The following is a 17,344-nucleotide window of genomic DNA, read 5'->3' as shown; positions in this document are numbered from 1 at the left end:
GGTGACGGCTCTCGGCATACAGCGCCCCCCCCCCCCCCCGGTGACGGCTCTCGGCATACAGCGCCCCCCCCCCCCCCCCCGGTGACTGCTCTCGGCATACAGCGCCCCCCCCCCCGGTGACGGCTCTCGGCATACAGCGCCCCCCGGTGACGGCTCTCGGCATACAGCGCCCCCCGGTGACGGCTCTCGGCATACAGCGCCCCCCGGTGACGGTTCTCGGCATACAGCGCCCCCCCCCCCCCGGTGACGGCTCTCGGCATACAGCGCCCCCCCCCCCCCCGGTGATGGCTCTCGGCATACAGCGCCCCCCGGTGACGGCTCTCGGCATACAGCGCCCCCCCCCCCCCCCGGTGACGGCTCTCGGCATACAGCGCCCCACCCGGTGACGGCTCTCGGCATACAGCGCCCCACCCGGTGACGGCTCTCGGCATACAGCGCCCCCCGGTGACGGCTCTCGGCATACAGCGCCCCCCGGTGACGGCTCTCGGCATACAGCGCCCCCCGGTGACGGCTCTCAGCTACTCATACCTGCCCGGAGCAGGGATTTTTTACATTTCCCGGGTCTCCCGCCCATCTTCACGTGACGTCTGGCACACATCTGCAGAAGCGGCGACATGTCCTGGAAGCACCGGAGCGCCGTAGGTCATCACGGCGGACGCGGGGATCATGAAGGGAGCTGAAACTTTAACTTTTATTGAGCTTTTTACAGCTTTAAACTTTTTTTTACTTTGCATGAGGTCACTATTATCGCTGATCTTATGACCGCGGCCCCTCGCTGCCTCCGCTCTGCGCCCCGCCCCCGGTGTCTCCGCTCTGCGCCCCGCCCCCGGTGTCTCCGCTCTGCGCCCCGCCCCCGGTGTCTCCGCTCTGCGCCCCGCCCCCGGTGTCTCCGCTCTGCGCCCCGCCCCCGGTGTCTCCGCTCTGCGCCCCGCCCCCGGTGTCTCCGCTCTGCGCCCCACCCCCGGTGTCTCCGCTCTGCGCCCCGCCCCCGGTGTCTCCGCTCTGCGCCCCGCCCCCGCTGCCTCCCCTCTGCGCCCCGCCCCCGCTGCCTCCCCTCTGCGCCCCGCCCCCTCTGCGCCCCGCCCCCGCTGCCTCCCCTCTGCGCCCTGCCCCCGCTGCCTCCCCTCTGCGCCCTGCCCCCGCTGCCTCCCCTCTGCGCCCTGCCCCCGCTGCCTCCCCTCTGCGCCCCGCCCCCGCTGCCTCCCCTCTGCGCTCCGCCCCCGGTGTCTGTGCTCGAAACAGAGGAATTTCAAATTTCCCAGGTGGATTCCTGATGTCGCACTTGCGCCCGCCATCTTGGCAGGTGAGTGCAGGGGCAGCACTGGGAGACCAGACCCGGGGGAAGGCAGAAGGCGGCAGGGGACTGCGGCGGCCACCATGTAAGCAGTTTTGCTGAGGGGAGCTAAAACGGGCCCCCTTTGTACACCTCCATTCCCTTTTATTCGGTCGCCAATATCTGTTAGATGACTGGGGACTGCAACCCGCAGCGCTCCGTGTGTGCAAGCCGGCAGCTGTGCCCCCCGAGCAGTGGCTCTGTTCCACAGGGAGGCCGTATGGAGTAAAGCCCGGCCCGGGAGGCCGTAATAAGGTGTATCGGCAGTCGTTATGGGGTTAAACCTCATTATGTGCGGTGACCTTGGTCTGAAGGCAGGACCTCCTCCGGGTCATGGTCAGGCCGGTCTAGAAGCTCCTCTCTGTATGTTATCCATTTCTAGGACCGTTTTTGGTGACATTTTCGCTTCTGCGCGGTCCGTGTCCAGTAATTATTAATCAGTAACGCCTCTCTATGTAAATATTCGGGGGTCGTACCGGAACGTTCATCACATTCGGCTGCAGGCGGAGCCACGCTTCCTCTATACAGATTGGCTGCTGCATACCGTCTCCATGAGAAGCGACGCCTGTGCGCCATTGTTGAACCCACCTCTCGACTCCTCTGTGACATACGTCCGATGTGACTGTTGTATCCTCTTCTCACAGCCACCTCCACCTCGTCTGGCTTCAGATTGTGGTCCCCGCAGACTGGCCTTCATTGGAGGACGCCTGATCCGGGCTGGATGGTGGTTAGAGGACCACAAAGTCGATCGCCTGATTTGTTGCCATCTAGTTGGTTGCGCGTTGTTACGGTGGATGTGGATCGCTTCCAGATACTTCTGCGGTCTCTTCCTGCTAATGGCTTCTGGAGGGTCTCAGGGTACCGCTCGCTGTTGATGGGGCGGCCTCGTTCCCGAAAATCAAGGAGAATGACGCCCTTGTCATCCCCAAACAACAGTCACCGTGACTCTCTATGCTGATCGCTGGGTATTGACCTTCTAAGCCTCGGAGAAGAGGTCTGCTGCCATTGTGGGCACCGATTCTTCGTTTCCAGATCATAAAGATATCCCGTCACTAGATCAGAAAAAAGCGTGTCTACATTGGTTTCAGACGCTTCCAGCAGATCAGAGCGGACTTCCACCCACCTTTCCTTCAAATCGGGTGTCAACTGGCGCTGTACCCACCTCGGACACTCCTTCCGATACCCGTATCCGGTACAGAGAAAGCGTCGCTCCGACCACAGATCTGCATCCGTTAATAAAAAGGCTATGACCACTTGTGCATTACTTTTGGTACAGCCTTCATAATGTGTGTGTGAGATATATATATATATATATATATATATATATCATATTCGTATATATACACACAGGACATTATATCTATCAATAGAAAGGGCCTTCATCATCTGTTCTACCAAATAGACATATATATATATATTACTGTATGCAAAAGAAAACTAACTGGAGCTCCTCCTCCTGTGACCTCACAGGTCTCTGCCTGTCCAGAATATGGTCATCTGTTAACCCCTTACTGACCAAGCCGGTTTGTGCCTTACCAACACCGAGGCATGGCTTGTTAGAATGTGGAATGATGTAATGTTACGGCATTACATCATACTGCAAGAGCCATCAAAGCATCGCACGTTCTTGTTCCCTCTGGGGACTAAAAGGAAGAGTAAAAATTAAATTTAAAAAAGTTTTACTAATTCTTAAAAAAAAAAAAGCTACTAAAAGTATAAGAAAAGTGTCACCGTAATTATAATAAAAGAATCTAGATCATATAACCAAAATACCTATTTGAAATCGCTGCGTCCATAAAAGTCAGATGTATGAAAGTAATAAGCATTCTGTCTCCGTTTATTAGGACATGTAAGGGGTTAAGAGTAGGGATTCATGTGCTCACCGATCCCTATTATTGCAGCTGGCTATGAGGATGGTATGGGCTCAGAAGTGAGTTTGCATGCTGTTGCCTTAAGGGGTTAAATGAGGAAAATTGGCTTCTACCTTCTTGGGGGTTTTTGCCTTCCTCTGGATCAACGTTGAGGAGGGGATAACGAGCTGAACTAGATGGACACGTCTCTTTCCAGCTTAACATGCTCTGTTACTATGTAATGCATTGGTAGTCTAATACAACCAGTTCACTGAAGAGATTAGGTAGTCTGAAGATTGTTTCAACCATCTTGGAAGACCAAAAACAGGGCCTGGTAACAGCGGATCAGAGAAGAACTGCAGGAAACATACCCCTCATCCTCCGGCCCTGGGACAGAACTTCATCCTAAAACAGGAGGGTCACCTTAAGTCCCAGTAATTTATTTCCACTTTTGTGTTCCAGTATTCATAACTTTTTAGTTTTTTCGTCAGTGTAGCTTATATATAAATGTATATTTAGATCTATTCCATTTTGCCTGAGGAGGTCCGAAAGCTCGCTGTAACATCATATATTTTTGTTGGCCATAAAAGGTATTGTATCTACAAGATTACTTGGTTTCTCTTACTTGGAAAAATCACAATTAGTGCCTGGGGCACGGGCAGCTTACACATCCTGAAAGACACTATCAATGCTGAGTGGTATATAGAGGTTGTAGAACAACATGTACTCCATCCAGACGTCTCTTTCAGGGAAGACCTTGTGTATTTCAGCAAGATGATGCTAAACCACATACTGCATCCATCACAACTGCATGGCTTCACAGGAGAAGAGTCCGGGGTGAATCGGCTGCCTGCAGTCCGGACCTTCCACAACATACTACATCCATCACAACATGGCTACACAGGAGAAGAGTCCAAGGTGAACCAACAGCCTGCAGTCCGGACCGTCCACCATATACTACAGCCATCACAACAACATGGCTTTACAGGAGAAGAGTCTGGGGTGAACCGGCTCCTGCAGTCCAGACCTTCCACCATATACTGCATCCATCACAACTGCATGGCTTCATAGAAGAATAGTTAAGGGTGAACTGACCGCCTGCAGTCCAGACCTTCCACCACATATTTCATCCATCACAACAGTATGGCTTCCAGAAGAGTCCAGGGTGAACCGGCTAGCTGCAGTCCGGACCTTACACCACATACGGCATGCATCACAACAGCTTCACAGGAGAAGCGTCTGGGGTGAACCGGCCGCCTGCAGTCCAGACCCTCCACCATATACTACATCCATCACAACAGCATGGCTTCACAGAACAGTCCGGGGTGAACTGGCCGCCTGCAGTCCAGACCTTCCTCCGTATACTACATTCATTACAACAGCATGGCTTCACAGAAGAGTCTGGGGTGAACGCCTGCAGTCCAGACCTTCCACCATATAATACATCCATCACAACAGCATGGCTTCACAGAAGAGTCCGGGGTGAACCGACCACCTGCAGTCCAGACCTTCCACCATATACTACATCCATCACAACAGCTTCACAGGAGAAGAGTCTGGGATGAACTGGCCGCCTGTAGTCCAGACCTTCCACCACATACTGCATCCATCACAACAGCTTCACAGGAGAAGCGTCTGGGGTGAACCGGCCGCCTGCAGTCCAGACCCTCCACCATATACTACATCCATCACAACTGCATGGCTTCACAGAAGAGTCTGGGGTGAACTGGCCGCCTGCAGTCCAGACCTTCCACCGTATACTACATTCATTACAACAGCATGGCTTTACAGAAGAGTCCGGGGTGAACCGTCCGCCTGCAGTCCAGACCTTCCACCATATAATACCTCCATCACAACAGCATGGCTTCACAGAAGAGTCCGGGGTGAACTGGCCGCCTGCAGTCCAGACCTTCCACCATATACTACATCCATCACAACAGCTTCCCAGGAGAAGAGTCTGGGGTGAAGCGGAGGCCTGCAGTCCAGACCCTCCACCATATACTGCATCCATCACAACAGCTTCACAGGAGAAGCGTCTGGGGTGAACCGGCCGCCTGCAGTCCAGACCCTCCACCATATACTACATCCATCACAACTGCATGGCTTCACAGAAGAGTCCGGGGTGAACCGACCGCCTGCAGTCCAGACCTTCCACCATATACTACATCCATCACAACAGCTTCACAGGAGAAGTGTCCGGGGTGAACCGGACGCCTGCAGTCCAGACCCTCCACCATATACTACATCCATCACAACTGCATGGCTTCACAGGAGAAGAGTCCGGGGTGAACCAGCCGCCTGCAGTCCGGACCTTCCACCATATACTGCATCCATCACAACAGCATGGCTTCACAGAAGAGTCCGGGGTGAACCGGCCACCTGCAGTCTAGAGGAAAACATTTGGCACAGTCTGAAGCAAAAAAATCCGGCAAAGACGAGCCAGAACTGCTGAGCAGCGAGATCCTTCATCAGACAAGAATGGGACAACATTCCTCTCCCAGAACTCCAGCAATTGGTCTCCTCACTTCCTAGAAGAGGGGATGCCACACAATGGTAGACACGGTCCTGCCCCAACTGTTGTGAGATGCGTTCCTGCCAGCAGTTTTGAAATTAGTTAATTTTTTTTATGAAATGAAGAAGTGTCTCCCTTCCCCCTCTGATGTGTTCCATGTTCTGCTGTGAATAAAAGTATTATTAGATGAGATTTCACAACCATTACATTCTGTTTCTCTTAACTTTGATTTACAATTTACACAGTGGCCCAATTTTTTGGGAACCGGGGCTGTACAAAGATCTGTTCACATCGTGATTCCATCATGGAATCTGCTGCATAAATCTGTGGCTATTCTACTGCAAATTTCCGTATGTGTTAAAGGGGTTGTCCCGCGGCAGCAAGTGGGGTTATACACTTCTGTATGGCCATATTAATGCACTTTGTAATGTACATCGTGCATTAATTATGAGCCATACAGAAGTTATCAAAAGTTTTTCACTTACCTGCTCCGTTGCTAGCGTCCTCGTTTCCATGGAGCCGACTAATTTTCGCCGTCTAATGGCCAAATTAGCCGCGCTTGCGCAGTCCCGGTCTTCTTCTTTTTCAATGGGGCTGCTCGTGCTGGATGCCGACTCGTGTAGCTCCGCCCCACCACGTGCCGATTCCAGCCAATCAGGAGGCTGGAATCGGCAATGGACCGCACAGAAGCCCTGCGGTCCACCGAGTGAGAAGATCCCCGTGGCCATCTTCATCAGGTAAGTAAGAAGTCACCGGAGCGCGGGGATTCAGGTAAGCGCTCTCCGGTGTTCTTTTTTAACCCCTGCATCGGGGTTGTCTCGCGGCGAACGGGGGGAGGGGGGTTGAAAAAAAAAAAACCTGTTTCGGCGCGGGACAACCCCTTTAATGCACAGGACCCAAGCTGGACTTTTACATTTAGGCCCACGAGCCCGCAGCAAAGGCCCTGAGATAGTGATCTTAAAAAAAACGTACAAATTTCTCAGTGGGAATTTCGAATTTCTAAATGAGGCAGTAAAAATGGTATGTTAATTTTCTTTTGTGGGTTGGTACAATTACAGTGATACCAAATGTACAGAGTTTATAGTTGGACTAAAACAATGTTAAATAAAATAAAATTAGTTTGTTGCCATAAGGGCTCCTGCACACTCGCAAAAGTGATATCGCGCCATGATTCGCGGCCCAATATTGCCCTCGCACTGCATGTGAAGCCCCTGGATGCGAGCCGCCGGCCCCATTGAGAACAAGGTGCGGGCCTGAAGGCATCCTCTATCGCGGCTGTAACAGACGCAGCAGGGGATCGTGATCTTCTCTCATTGCTTTTAATGGGGACAGTGCTGCTGCCTCTGGCCCCATTGGCAGCAACGGGGGATATTGCAAAAAGAAAGGAGCTGCTGTGATTTGTTTTCCACACAGCATCACTGGAGTCAAAACATCACAAATGAGAATAAAATCATTGAAATTCATTGGTTTCATAATCATGTGTTTTCACTCATTGTCGCATCGCAAGAAAATCAGCCAATTTTCTAGCCAGTCTGAAGGAGCCCTAACTGTGTCATTTTTCTGTCTTTGGAGTAACACGCTATTGTGGAGCAAACTGTGGTTTCCATTGGTGTGATTTTGATTTTGTTTTTTATTAAAGTTTTTAAAAGAATATGATGACCAAAGAAGCATTATTCTGCAAGGGTGCACTATTTTTCATCTGGCATTTACCATATGAACATGATTACGGTTTCTCCCCTGTATGTAATCTTAGATTCATCAAAAAATTTTATTTCTGGATAAAATATTTCCCACGTTCCAAGCATGAAAATGGCTTCTCCCAAGTGTGGCTTCTTTGATATCTCTCAAGATTTGGTTTAGACAAAAAAAAAAAATCTTTCCACATTGTGAGTTTTGATGTGTTTAGAAATACTATTTAGATGTGGAACATTTCCCTTATTCCAGACATGAAAATGGCTTCTCTCCTGTGTGAATTTTTAAATGTTCCACAAGATTTGATTTCTGGGTAAAACATTTCCCGCATTCAGAACATGAAAATGGCTTCTCTCCTGTGTGAATTCTCTGATGTAAAGCAAGATGTGATTTCTGGGCAAAACATTTCCCACATTCTGGACATGAAAATGGTTTCTCCCCTGTGTGAGTTCTCTGATGCGTGTTAAAATGCTGTTTAAATGTAAAACATTTCCCACATTCTAGACATGAATACGTCTTCTCTCCTGTGTGAATTCTCTGATGTGTCTTAAAGTACTGTTTAGATGTGAAACATTTCCCACATTCTAGGCATGAAAATGGATTCTCCCCTGTGTGAATTCTTTGATGCGTCTCAAAATGCTGTTTAAATGTAAAACATTTCCCACATTCTAGGCATGTATATGGTTTCTCTCCTGTGTGAATTCGCTGATGTATCTTGAAGTAATGTTTGGATGTAAAACATTTCCCACATTCAGTACATGAAAATGGCTTCTCTCCTGTGTGAATTTTCTGATGTTCGACAAGATGGGATTTTTGGGTAAAACATTTCCCACAGTCAGAACATGAATATGGCTTCTCCCCTGTGTGAATTCTCTGATGTTCCATAAGACGTGATTTCTGGGTAAAACATTTCTCACATTCAGGACATGAAAATGGTTTCTCTCCTGTGTGAATTCTCTGATGTTCTATTAGATTTGATTTCTGGGTAAAACATTTCTCACATTCAGGACATGAGAATGGCTTCTCTCCTCTGTGCATTCTTTGATGTCTCCCGAGAGCTGATTTCTGGGTAAAAGCCTTCCCACATTCTACGCATGAAAATGGCTTCTCTGTGTGAATTACCTGCTGCCCCTCAAGCTTTGAATTGCTAACAAAACGTTTTTCACATTGTGAAGACGAAAATTGTCTTTTGCTTTTGTGAATTTTTTGTGGGCTGAATAGATTAGCTTTTTCATCTGAAGGTTTCCCCCGTTCAGAACATGTGACCGTTTTCTCCAGTCTACGTCCTGTTGTTATTGTGTTGATCTGTGATTGACTATCTTCTACATCATAGTATGGAGATAACAGGAGATGTTCCTGGGAGCTCCTTCTGTCTTCACCTGGAGAAAGAAAAAAACATTGAAAGTGACTGATACTTTATAAGTTCTATATGAAACATCCATTTAATCAGTGAGACCTGCCCCGAATACCGTCACCACATCACAAGTAGCTGTCTGTTTACTTTGATTTGGTATGTAACCAGTAGTGTCAGTAACATATAATCAACCAATACACTGGATCACAGAAAAAAAATGCTGTTTGGGCTATTTCATGTGTCTTATACTAAACCAAGGTTTAGGATTTGGCTAATCACACAGACACGGGAAACTGATTTTATGTTTGTTATCCAGCCGCTGGACATGCCGATATTGTGCTACAAAATGGTGAGAGATTACAAAAACTTGTTCACTGTAACAAATGTGTAAATAAAAAGTTCACTTGAGTCTTTACCCAATACACATTGTAACAGGGTAAGAGGAATGGTCTGGAGTGGAAGGTATGTGTCACAGAGGTTATTAGCCTCTGTGAGGTAGTCCAGTCCTCTTTCACACCAGGCCAGATCTTACCACCTGTCCAGCATGCCATTTAAGGAGACAGGTGGAAGGTAGAAGGAGGTGTGTGCGCCTGGGAGATACAGGCTGCAGTTACTCTGTGACTTGAAAGTGTGAGCAGAGAGAGAGGCGCTGTGGACGAGGTGCTACCAGGTGGCAGCAGGACCCCTGGAGGGGATACGCCTGCCCTTGGACTAGAGCCTGAGAGATTGAAGGCATAAGGACCAGCTGCGCTCTGGACATCCACAGGTCTGTGCACCTCTATGGACTTGTATGGTCTCCTCAGCTGAGGAGTTACCTGTGTAACCTCCGGACTGAGGAGGGTTAAACCTGAACAGAGACTTTTTGTTATTGCTATCATTTACCATTTATCTGGAGACCCAGTTATTTGTGTTTCTGTGAAAGACTGTATAAATAAACCAAACAAGAAGAAAAGTGACGGTTTGGAGTGCTCTTTAACCCCCGCTGTGCTACAACATACACTGTTCAAAAGTGCTCTAGGCTTTTGCGCTTCCAAATGTTGTTGACCGCTGCAGAAACCAGCAGGTACACTTTCATTGGATCAACCAGCGATGCATGCAGCACATTGTATCTTCCAACAGTGTGCTAAACCCTGGATGGCTGCGTCACTCTGTAATGATTGTTGTTATCACGACTGTTCCATAGGCACATAAAGCACAAGTGTTTTGTGTAGCCCAACTGAAGACCCAACAGGAGTGCCACAACCTCCAGGTCACCACAAATGTGCCAGTTATGATTTGAACTTCATCTACAAAAGGACATTCATAACATAGAACAAGTCAACAGAGGGGCTACAAAAAATGGTGGAAGGTCTCAAAAACAAAACTTATCACGAAAGACTTAAAAAACATAATCTGTGTGAACTGGAGGACAGAAGGGAGAGGAGGACATGATGGAAACCTTTATATATGTTACAGGAAGAGAAGGGAGAGGAGGATATGATGGAAACCTTTATATATGTTACAGGAAGAGAAGGGAGAGGAGGACATGATGGAAACCTTTATATATGTTACAGGAGGACAGAAGGGAGAGGAGGACATGATAGAAACCTTTATATATGTTACAGGAAGAGAAGGGAGAGGAGGACATGATGGAAACCTTTATATATGTTACAGGAAGAGAGAGAAGAGAGAAGGGAGAGGAGGACATGATGGAAACCTTTATATATGTTACAGGAGGAGAGAAGGGAGAGGAGGACATGATGGAAACCTTTATATATGTTATAGGAGGAGAGAAGGGAGAGGAGGACATGATGGAATCCTTTATACATGTTACTGTAGGAGAGAAGGGAGAGGGGGACATGATGGAAACCTTTATATATGTTATAGGAGGAGAGAAGGGAGAGGAGGACATGATGATAACCTTTATATAATACAGGAGGAGAGAAAGGAAAGGAGGACATGATGGAAACCTTTATATAATACAGGAGGAGAGAAAGGAGAGGGGGACATGAAGGAAACCTTTATATATGTTACAGGAGGAGAGGGGAGAAGGGGGGACATGATGGAGGCCTTTATATATGTTACAGGAGGAGAGAAGGGAGAGGAGAGATATGATGGAAACCCTTATGTTACAGACGGAGAGGAGCACATGATGGAAGCCTATATGTTACAGGAGAAGAGGTAGAGGGGGACAAGATGGAAACCTTTATATATGTTACAGGAGGAGAGAAGGACATGATGGAAACCTTTATACATGTTACAGGAGGCGAGAAGGGAGAGGGGGACAAGATGGAAACCTTTATATATGTTACAGGAGGAGAGAAGGGAGAGGAGGACATGATGGAAACCTTTATATGTGTTACAGGAGGAGAGAAGGGAGAGGAGGACATGATGGAAACCTTTATATATGTTACAGGAGGAGAGAAGAGAAGGGGGGGACATGATGGAGGCCTTTATATATGTTACAGGAGGAGAGAAGGGAGAGGGGGACATGATGGAAACCTTTATATATGTTACAGGAGGAGAGAAGGGAGAGGAGGACATGATGGAAACCTTTATATATGTTACAGGAGGAGAGAAGGACATGATGGAAACCTTTATATATGTTACAGGAAGAGAGAAGGGAGAGGAGGACATCCTGGAAACCTTTATATATGTTACAGGATGGGGGGGGGGGGGGTGACGGAAACCTTTATATATGTAAGAGGAGGAAGTGGAGAGATATTGGAAACCGCTATTTATGTTACAACTATACATAAGGAGTGAAGTGTTTTTATTAGGAAGCTACGATTGTTCTCATAAATACTGAAACAAGGGGGAAAATCTCAGATTAGTTGAGGGAAAAATCAGAAGCAATGTCAGGAAATATGTTTTTACTGAAGGAGTAGTAGAGGCTGGGAACAAACTTCTAGCAGATGTGGTTGGCAAATAAAAATAAATTTATCCAATCGGCCTGGCATAAGCAGAGATCTGTCCTAAGAGAAGAATAAAACGTAATTAACCTGATGGACCCTGCCATCTTCTGCTGTAAATCTATGTTTACATAGTCTTTATTTCTTACAGAACCCAGAGGTGTCGGCCATCTAGAATGGGTGATTGGTCTATTATACCGTGTTTAAACAGTTGCCATTTAAATGGAGCCAAGTTCACATCACGTGACAATGAAATTAGGTGTTATAGATTAGGAGTGTGGACCCAATGGACCAACCAGCCAGCCTGGCCTAGACCTATCCTGGTGTGGCTGGCAGCTGACTCCTACAGTAAGAAGGACTGCTACCAGATAATGAGAGTCTGACCCTTGGCTACAAAGGGGATGGGAAGACCCCTACCTACAAGCAAGGCAGTCGCCCCAATAAGGGCAGCACCCACACTGTAACCTCGGGTCTGACTATCCCTGATGGGGTACTAAACGCAGGGACTGGCAGCAGACAGAGGAGCACACAGATGCAGGGAAGGACAGGGGCATACCATAAAACAGAAATGGGGACCGACAGAAAAACAAACAAACACACGGAAAGATATACAAGAAGCCTACAGAGGAAGGCTAAAGGAGACCTACAAGACACAGATCAGATGGAGCACACAGAAGTAGGCGACCTGGGAAAGGTGAGTGTCAGAACCTAACACACATCAATTCTCAGGCAAAGAAGAAGTTCCACAACCCAGCTTAAATAGAGGAGTAATGCCTATTAACCCCACAGGTGAGTGGAGAGCCAGAGAACTGGTTAACCCTCTGGATGAAAACTGGCATATAGGAGCCGTACACACAGGAAGAGCAGAGTGATGCCTGCGGCTGCCTGGAACCACAGGAGGGAGGCAGACATGAATAGCGGACCTTACATTAGGAATGTAATATTTTATTATAAAAAAAATTGTGGACAGTGTGCTCTTCGAGTTTTACTACATGCCTAAGATGAAAGTTCCACCATAAAATTATAAATGTTTTGCTGACCTTGTAATCATAAATTTCATAGGCTTCCTATGGGAGCCTATGAGTACCATTAGAAAAGGGAAGGGGGAGGAAGTTTAGCAACGGCTCACGTTGCCAAAGTCCCTCCCCTTGCCAGCAGATCGCATAGGCTGGAAAGGGAGGGACTAGCTCTGCTAAGCTGCCACCCCCCTTCCCACTTGCTGGCAAAGGGAATTTAGCAGAGCTGAACTCTCTTCCCCCGGCTGATGGTATTCCGGGCTACAGTGTATATACACCGTAGCAGTCCGTCTGAATGGGCGTTAAAACGAGATGCAGCCATGACTTGGTTGCGGCTACCTTTTGTTCATGCGATTTTTCAGCTGCAATTAGGGTGGTCAAAAATTGCAGCGCCCATGTGAAGGAGCCCTGAAATGGAGAAGAGATTAAATACCATTCCTCCAGCCTTATAGTACAACATGTGGAGACCACCTGATCCAACTCCCTGAACGAGGAGATCAGAGAAGACTAGCAGGTATCTACGCCGTATACATCTCCACCACTGGAGATCAGAGAAGACCAGCTGGTATCTACAGCGTATACATCTCCACCATTGGAGATCAGAGAACACCAGCAGGTATCTACGCCATATACATCTCCACCATTGGAGAGCAGAGAAGACCAGCAGGTATCTACGCCATATACATCTCCACCATTGGAGATCAGAGAAGACCAGCAGGTATCTACGCCATATACATCTCCACCATTGGAGATCAGAGAAGACCAGCAGGTATCTACAGCATATACATCTCCGCCATTGCAGATCAGAGAAGACCAGCAGGTATCTACGCTGTATACATCTCCTCCATTAGAGATGAGAGAAGACCAGCAGGTATCTACGCCATATACTTCTCTACCATTGGAGATCAGAAAAGACCAGCAGGTATCTACGCCAAATACATCTCCTCCACTTGAGATCAGAGAAGACCAGCAGGTATCTACAGCGTATACATCTCCTCCATTGGAGATGAGAGAAGACCAGCAGGTATCTACGCCATATATTTTTCTACCATTGGAGATCAGAAAAGACCAGCAGGTATCTACAGCATATACATCTCCGCCATTGCAGATCAGAGAAGACCAGCAGGTATCTAAGCAGTATACATCTCCGCCATTGCAGATCAGAGAAGACCAGCCTGTATCTACGCCATATACATCTCCGCCATTGGGAGAACAGAGAAGACCAGCAGGTAGCTACACCGTATACATCTCCACCATTGGAGATCAGAGAAGACCAGCAGGTATCTACGCCATATACATCTCCTCCACTTGAGATCAGAGAAGACCAGCAGGTATGTACAGCGTATACATCTCCTCCATTGGAAATGAGAGAAGACCAGCAGGTATCTATGCCATATACATCTCTACCATTGGAGATCTGAGAAGACCAGCAAGTATCTAAGCAGTATAGATCTCTACCATTGGAGATCAGAGAAGACCAGCAGGTATCTAAGCAGTATATATCTCCGCCATTGCAGATCAGAGAAGACCAGCCTGTATCTATGCCATATACATCTCCGCCATTGGGAGAACAGAGAAAACCAGCAGGTAGCTACAGCATATACATCTCCACCATTGGAGATCAGAGAAGACCAGCAGGTATCTATGCTGTATACACCTCCGCCATTGAAGAGCAGGTAGAGCGTTCTAAGGAAACTCAGTCTGTAATACACAAGATTTATGAAAGGCTCTTACCAGTCACTAATGGGGGCGCTCTGAGTCCACTCGATGTTCTACCACAACCTTCCTGTAAAGATATCACATTAAAGACATAAGAAAGACATCATCTTCTATCCAGGAGAAGGTCAGAAACCCCAGAACCCAAGAACCAATCAGAATCTCCTCAATCAGACGGGATTAGCAGTCATCCAAGTGTTTTACACGTCACCAAAATGTTTCTGTTATTTACAGTAAAGAAGCCTTTTATCACCACTGCAGATGGAACCTTCCCTCCTCTGGCCAGGCAGCGGTCGCTCTTGTCTTCTGTGGTGACTTTACTGAGAAAAGCCGCTCACCGGACTTCTAGTATTATAGTATAATCATGTCCGCCCTTAGACGACTCTGGAACCCAGAACTGTATATTCTAGATGAGGCGGCACTAATGATCTGTACAGCAGTAAGATTATGGCCATAACTGGGGAGTCAATGACTCCTCCAATACACGACAGGATTCTGTCAGCCTTAGAAGCAGCTGACTGGCATTGTGCTGATAGTCTGTGAGTTACATCTACACTGCAGGACTATACATTTATCCACACTGAATATCACTTACCAGTGGATGTCCGAACAGCCGGAAGGAGAACACAATCTATTATGTAACCAGAAGCCATTTGTAGCTGCTACCTACCACAGCCACCAATATCATCATATAGAGCGTACACGTCACTGCGGCCGAGAGGTTTACTATAAAGCTTCATTACATCCATCTATAGAGGATCTGCAGGAATCTCAGCTTCATCTACCTGATGATCCGGTGGGTCTTGGGAATATGGAGGACTGGGCCATCTCTCTGGTGGATTTCTCTGACTGCATCCATCTATAGGAAATATATACAGTGACTGAATACATTGTCTATATGTGATGATCAGATGATGGGTGAGTCTAGGTGACCCTCATACCTGATGTCTCCTCTATAATCAGGGAGGTCTCCTCTTACCCGGTGATGTGAGGGGCCGGTGGTCCTCCATCATGGCGTCCTTGTACAGATCCTTGTGTCCTTCTACATACTCCCACTCCTCCATGGAGAAATAGACAGTGATGTCCTGACACCTTATAGGAACCTGACAACACAATATACCGTCATCACCCAGACCCTCCCTTGGCGTTATTGTATATTGCCCCACATTCCCGGCAGCACTCACCTCTCCGGCCAGCAGCTCAGTCATCCTGGTGGTAAGTTCTAGGAGCTTCTGCTCATGTATCAGTGAGTGAGGTGGAGGCTCGGTGATGGGGCTCAGGGTCTGGCTCCACCCATCTGACACACGGGGGGCCACACACTCACCAGACGACTTCTTCACTACTGTGTAATCCTGTGTATGGAGAGACACTGATGACTACATGGAATCTAAGAACCCTTCACCTTCCAGTCATCACCTGCTGTAGTAATAGAGATAAGAGGGACTCATGTGAAACTCTCACCTCTCCGGTTATCAAGGAGATGATCTCCAGGGTGAGCTCTAATATCCTGGAAGCCTTGTGGCTTCTGTCCTTCTCCATCCTCGGAGGGTCATTGATGAGAAGGACCATCGTGGTCTCAGGACAACTATAGCGGTGAGTCCTGTACCTGAGGAGCCTGAGGGAAGACAAGGAGGACTGAGTGCAAAATCACATCAGGAGGAACATCTTACATGAAGTACAGGGACTCCCTGGCTGGTTATTATAGGACGACTCGTATCGTATAATGGAGGGGATGTTGCTCCGTGTGTGTACAGTACATATATGCACACACACCAGATATCACATTCATGTGTCATATTAGTCGCCGCTGCTATAAAGTAGATACAGTATTACACAGAATACATACTGCATATCACCTGAAGGGATGGCTGGGACTAGAACCCCGATCACCGTGTAGGTTGGCAGGTGCGACTGAGAATGGAGAAGGTCCCCAAGCATGAGCCGATACCAGAAGTTTTCTCCAAAGAGAAGACCAAGTTACCCAAGAATCACGCTGGTAGATTGGGGCTATGGATACTGGCACGGCTACTATCAGGGTCTGCCAAGGGAACTCTAAGGCAATGCCAACTACAGGGGGAGCAGCTCCTCGCCTAACAGAAACATAGTACATTAATGACAAAGACCACCCGGGCTATCTAATCTGCCCCACCATATCGGCCCCATCTCCAGCCCTCTATACCATGCACATCTCCTCTTGCCATAATGCACACATCCCCAGCCCGCCACACCATGCACATCTCACCCGCCATAACGCACACATTTCCAGCCAGCCATACCGTGCCCATCTCCAGCCCGCCATACCTTGCCCATCTCCAGCCCGCCATACCTTGCCCATCTCCAGCCCGCCATACCGTGCCGATCTCCAGCCCGCCATACCACGCACATCTCCCCCTGCCATAATGCACACATCTCCAGCCCACTATATGACGCACATCTCCAGCCCGCCATACCACGCTCATCTCCCCCGCCATACCACGCTCATCTCCAGCCCCTTTACCTTCTGTATCCCCCCATTATCTGCAGTAACCGGGGTTTGGTTTCTGTCTCCTGTCTTGTTAGCGCTGCTGAATATATCGGCGCTATATAAATAAGGATCATTATTGCGCGCAGGCCGAGCGCCTCAGCCGCGGCTCCGGAGGGCCGTCCACACAATGCGGTATCTGCACGCGTGTCACCGACATTATACATACATACAACACACTTACCTGCCGTGCACGGCCCCCCTGGATGAGCGGTTAGTGGCTGCCGGGTACACAGCCAGACGCCCCCTGCTCACCAGCAGCCAGGCTCCAGCTGTAACCCTTTCACTGCTGGAGAGCTGACATGTGCTCCGCCCACTGCAGGGAGTTGGCTGGTAGTATAAGGGGTCTTCAATGTAAACATTCCATGGCCACCATGTCCTGTAGGGCCTGAGAAAGCACATTACACACTGAGCCCACTGAGGGATCTCCGACAGACGACAGCTCAGGGACTTTCTGCA

General features: G+C 48.4%; 1 protein-coding gene across 1 annotated transcript; it reads right to left on the bottom strand.

The window, feature by feature from the left end:
• Positions 1–7,149: 7,149 nt before the first annotated feature.
• LOC136591000 (oocyte zinc finger protein XlCOF22-like) lies at positions 7,150–17,344 on the bottom strand. Its single transcript, XM_066588465.1, has 7 exons — positions 17,070–17,344; positions 15,826–15,979; positions 15,549–15,716; positions 15,344–15,467; positions 15,150–15,223; positions 14,383–14,434; positions 7,150–8,766 (listed from the first exon to the last, which is right to left on the bottom strand). Exons 1-7 carry the CDS (start codon positions 17,285–17,287, stop codon positions 7,631–7,633), a joined length of 1,926 nt encoding a protein of 641 aa, XP_066444562.1. The 5' UTR covers positions 17,288–17,344; the 3' UTR covers positions 7,150–7,630.

The sequence above is a fragment of the Eleutherodactylus coqui genome, chromosome 1 (genome assembly GCF_035609145.1).
Source record: "Eleutherodactylus coqui strain aEleCoq1 chromosome 1, aEleCoq1.hap1, whole genome shotgun sequence".
Classification (NCBI taxonomy): Eukaryota; Metazoa; Chordata; class Amphibia; order Anura; family Eleutherodactylidae; genus Eleutherodactylus; species Eleutherodactylus coqui.
Note: the sequence above shows the minus strand (reverse complement) of the source record. Positions and strands in the feature narration are given on the sequence as shown.